This window comes from Terrapene carolina, unplaced genomic scaffold, assembly GCF_002925995.2.
Source record: "Terrapene carolina triunguis isolate 2854851 unplaced genomic scaffold, T_m_triunguis-2.0 Scaffold34699, whole genome shotgun sequence".
NCBI classification, from domain to species: Eukaryota; Metazoa; Chordata; order Testudines; family Emydidae; genus Terrapene; species Terrapene triunguis.
In genome coordinates, this window is record NW_020699050.1 from 10,867 (window position 1) to 15,879 (window position 5,013).

Genomic DNA, 5,013 nt, shown 5'->3' on the forward strand with positions numbered 1-5,013 from the left:
GGGGGGGGGGGGGGGGGGGGGGGGGGGGGTACCAGGAAACGTGTGAGAACGATGTCGCCATCTAGTGGCTGCAGCTCACACAGCGGATGCAATTCCCAGCACAGCGAGGGGAGAGATTCGTCTTTAAGGTGGCTCCCGGGGGAAATGGGTGGGAAGGGTTGGGGGGGATCCGTGGGCATCTGGGTTACCCTAGGAGGAACGTGGGGGCGACCAGGGCTGCGCCGGGGACGGGTTTGTGTCTCTGGGTAGGGGCCGGCTCGCTCGCTAGGGAAACTGGCTCGGTTCGGAGGGAAGCTCTCTGTATGTAGGATGTGTGTCTGTCTGTCTATGGGATCGCCACATGGGTCTGTCTGTCTACGGGACCTGTCTACGGGATCACCGCGTGTCCGTCTGTCTGGGGGATCTCTCTGAGGGACTGTCGCGTGTCTGTGGGATCTGTCCATGGGATCACTGCATGTCTGTGGGATCTGTCCATGGGATTGCTGTCTGTCTGGGGGATCTCTTTGAGGGACTGCCGCGTGTCTGTGGGATCGCCATGTCCGTCCGCCTGGGGGATCTCTCTGAGGGACTGCCGCGTGTCTGTGGGATCCAACCATGGGATCGCCGCGTCCATCCGTCCGTGGGATCGCTGTGTCCATCTGTCTCTCTCTCTCTCTAGGCTCTGCCCGTCTGTCTGTGGGACCCTTCCATCTCTCAGCTCCGTCTGTCTGACCTTCCCAATACTGCCCCACCGCGTAACAGCAGCAGTTAAGCCCAACGTGCCTGGTGGGATTTTTGCTCTAATATTTAAACTTTCTTTCTTTTAAACCTGAGGCATTTTCCATAAAAACATCCGCTGAAAACAAACCAAGGCAGAGCCAGGCTGGACCCGGGGACCCCCGCCCCGATCCTGGGGAGGGAGGGAGGGTTATCCAAGCCCCGGCCCCGTCAGGAGGAAAGGCCGGGAAGTGGCCCGGACACCTGGGTCCGCATGGAGTGTGTGACGCTCGAAGGAACAGGGAGAACTGGACAGGAACGGGGAGTCACTGATGCGGGGGGCGCTATGCGGGAACTCCCCCCCCCCGCAGATTCCTCTTAACCCTTTACAGCCAGCATCCCAACTGATGGGGGGGGGCACGCCCCAAAAGAGACCCAGCCTTGAGGGTCCCCCATCAAGCCCCACAGACATCCCCCGCCACCAGCCCTACGCTGCCCCCCAGCACCAACAGATCGCTGCCCCCTGGGAGAGGATGCCCCAGGGGATTGGGGGGGGGAACAACCCCCCGACATTTCCTTGGCCTTTAAACACTGAACAGAAACAAAAATGGGAGAGGGGAGGGAAATACCTTTTTCTTTGCGTCTTTCGCCTCCGACGGCAGAACCTACAGCTACGATTCAAGTAACGCGTTAGCCGGGGGGGTGCGGGAGGAAGGTTTCAAGTATCAAAAGAAAGGTCGCCTACCCCGCCCCGCCCCCCAACCTCCCAGATGCGCAGAGGGACGGCTGTCCCGCAACAGCTGCCCCACGGAGAGAGGATGCCACCACCCCCCTCCCCCAGCTGCCCAAATCTGGGGCTCCCCACTGCCAGCCCGCCCCACCACACCCCTCAAACCAAAGTGGAACTGATCATGTGCACCCCGTATTGGGGGGGGGATCTGATGGGCCAGACACCCCTCTCCTTGGGGCCCGGACCAGGGTGCCCCCCACCCCCTCCCCTGATCCACAGGTAGAACCGCTGCCCTGCCGCGCAAAGCCACGCCCCCTTCCCCCGAGTGGGAGGAGCCAGGGGGAAGCGTAACCGTTTCGAAAAAGGAGGTTCAAGTTTTGAGGCTGAGGAGGGGGATCCGAGCCCCCTCCCCCCTCCAGCTGAAGGGGGAGGGGCATTAGGAGGGCCCCCCACCCCAGGAGGAAATCCAGACGCTGCCCCCGCAAGTGGTTATTTAAAGCTGGTGGATCCGAGGGGGGGCGGGGCATCGGGCGTGGGTGGGGCTGCCCCCAGGGAGTGCGAGTGTGGGGGTAGGGATAAACCATCAGTGCTAGAGCCCCCCACAGAGGTGGTGCGGTGGTGGTGGTGGGGGGGGGCCCAGATCCAGCAGCCACACACTTGGCAACGGATACAACCAATTCCAAAGGCAGCACGCTGGGGGGCGGGGGGGGGGGGGGGGGATTTTTTAAAGGGGGGAGGAGATGTGCCCACCAGTACCAGTGCACCCCTCCCCCCGGCATCCTGGCTTCCAAACCACCCCCCAAGGGCAGTACCAACTCCAATCAGCCCCCCCCAGACACCCCCAAATGGGATCCCCTCCCAAATCAGAGATGGGTGGAGAGCGGGTCCCCCTTGGCTCCCTCCCAGCCCCGGAAGGCCCCCGGCCCCCCCATGATTCAGTGCATGGCTTTAGTAAAAGGTCTCTCTTCAAGTCTCTGGCGCAGCCTGGCCCCGCCCGGCTATTAGCTGTCTTTGATCAGCAATTTCTCCTCGGGGCAGCGGAAGGGGGGCCCGGCAGGCGGGGGGGCTGGGGGCCCGGAGTCCTCGCAGAAGCGGGCGCAGCCCTCGGGGGTGACGTGGCGGCAGGAGCGCAGATCGATGCGGGAGAGGCGCGGGCAGCGTCGGAAGAGAGGCAGACACTGGTCCGTCAGGCGGTTACACCCTGCGGGGAGAGAGGCGGAGAATGAGACCCGGGGCCTTGGCCCTCTAGGGGGTGCCAGATCCAATTAAGTCCGTAATAGTACGTGTGTCCATCAGACAGTCCCGGGCTGGGCTAGCAGGGGCTGCGGGTTGGGAGTGAGGGGCACCGGCAGAACTGTGGGGGGAGCTCAGGGCTGGGCTAGCAGGGGCTGCGGGTCGGGAGTGAGGGGCCCCACGGAGCTGTGGGGGTGAGGGGGCTAGCAGGGGCTGCAGGTCAGGAGCGAGGGGCCCCGGCAGAGCTAGGGGTGTGGGGGAGGCCAGGGCTGGGCTAGCAGGGGCTGCGGATTCGGGGTGCAGGGCCCGGCAGTGCCAGGAGCTCACCGGAGAGGTTGATCTCGGCGAGGCTGTCGCGGAGGGGGGAGTTAGCAGCGGTCAGCAGGTTGACGGACTGGTCACCCACGTGGTTGCAGTGGCTCAGGTCCAGCTTGGCGAGCTGGGGCGTGTGGCGGACGACGAGGCGCAGCGAGGAGTCCGTGATGTCCAGCCCCGACAGGCGCAGCTCGGACACGTTCTGCAGCCGGCCCCGGCTCTCGGTCTGACCTGGGGGAGCAGGGACAGGTCGGCTCCCTGCAGCACACCGCCCCCTGGTGCCGCACTGGGGAACAGCGCCCCCGCGAACCCCTGAACTCTGCAGCACACCGCCCCCTGGTGCTGCACTGGGGCACGGCGCCCCCTAGTACCCACCTGGCTTGCTGTCCGTGGGTGGCAGCAGCAGCTCCCGGAGGTGCGAGTCCTTGACGTCCTCGATCCAGCGCAGGTCGAGCAGCCGCAGCGAGGGGAAGCTGGCGGTGCTCAGCGCCGAGACGGAGCACCACGAGCAGCCCGTCAGGACCAGCTCCCGCAGGCCTGCAGGGGGCAGCAGAGAGGTGCCGCGTCAGGGAGAGAACCCAGGAGCACCTGGCTCCCATTTCCCCCGGGCTCTGAGCCACCAGGCCCCACTCCCCTCCCGGAGCTGGGAAAAGAACCCAGGAGTCCGGGCTCCCAGCAGCACCCCCTACCCTGTAGCCTGTTGATGAGCCACATGAGCTGCTTCTTGGAGATGTTGGTCCAGCTGAGGTCGAGGCTGGCCGGCTGCCGGCGGATGATGCCGCTCAGCATAGACGGGGTGATCGATTTCCGGCGGCTCAGGTCGATGCGGGTCCACAGGCGCTTATCACAGCACCTGGGGGGGCGGGGGTGGAGAAACTTAGAGAGCACCACTACTACAGTCAGTACGGTAGCAGTACCAGCATCCCACCTATGCCCTAATGCGATCAACACGGGAAAAGTTCCCGCGGTCATCCCATCTAGCACTGCTTCCACCTAGAGCACTAATACAATCAATACGGTAATAGCACCAACCCGCCGCCGCCGCCTCTGAATCCGGTAAAATTGTATTAATTCCGTAACAGAAATAGCACCAGCCCTGCCTCCTCTAATACAATCAATACGGTAATAGCACCAGGCGCCGCCTTGTCTAATACAATCAATACGGTAAGGATACCAGCTTCTCACCATTATACTGGTATATAAGGCCCTACTTGATTTGTGATATTGCCGACCCCTAATTCTGTCAGCCGGGAGCCCTGGCTGTGGGCCCCCGCAGGGGCTCCCTCTCTCAGCCCCCCCCCCCCACACGTTAATGACTGTAATATAGGTGCACCAAGCTATCTGGTTATCAAAAAAATAAATCAGCCGGCATCACATAATACTTGTTCCAGCCAATGTCTCTGAAATACGCCGCTCTTCTCCGGCTCTTCCAATTACTGCCGCTAATAAAGGTCCGTTAGTACTTTGCCGGGACTTTCCATGTCTTGGCCGCCACTCAGCCGCAAGCATTGGACAAGCATCCCAGAACTCAAGCAGGGCCCCACTTATACAGTCAATACAGTGAGGGCAACAGGCGTCACCGTCTCTAATACAATCAATACGGTAAAGGCACTGGTTTCCAGCCAGTACGCTAATACAGTCAATACGGTACAGTAACCCGGCCCCGCCCTCGTTCCCAGGCAGCAAAGCGCGACCCTGCAGCTCCCCCGTGTGGTCACAGAGACCATTGCACCCTCTGCAGCCTGCAGCGCCCCATGGGACCCATGGCCCCCCCCCCCCCCCCCCCCCCCCCCCCCCCGCCCCCTGCACCCCCACCTCCCGCCCATGGGACCCGCAGCCCCACCCCTGCCCCCCAGGGACCCACAGCCCCCGGCCTGCCCCCAGAGACCTATCACCCCACATCCCGCCCATGGGACCCACAGCCCCCCAACCCACCCTCCCAGGACCTGCTGTCCCATGGGACTTCTACACCCTGTGCCCAGGGACCCCCCACAGCCCCACACTCCTCCCCCTGCCCCCAGTGACACTCTCCTTCCCCA

At 63.3% G+C, this 5,013-nt stretch overlaps 1 protein-coding gene across 1 annotated transcript in view; it reads right to left on the reverse strand.

The window, feature by feature from the left end:
- Nucleotides 1–2,127: 2,127 nt before the first annotated feature.
- The window catches only part of LOC112117473 (F-box/LRR-repeat protein 19), a 6,751-nt gene continuing 3,865 nt past the window's right edge, over nt 2,128–5,013 (reverse strand). Inside the window, exons 7-10 of the mRNA XM_026646272.2 lie at nt 3,664–3,967; nt 3,350–3,511; nt 2,987–3,205; nt 2,128–2,627 (exon numbers count right to left, since the gene is read on the reverse strand). Of these exons, the coding sequence (XP_026502057.1) occupies nt 2,428–2,627; nt 2,987–3,205; nt 3,350–3,511; nt 3,664–3,967 (885 nt within the window). The 3' untranslated portion in view covers nt 2,128–2,427. The remainder of the gene's footprint in view (nt 2,628–2,986; nt 3,206–3,349; nt 3,512–3,663; nt 3,968–5,013) is intronic.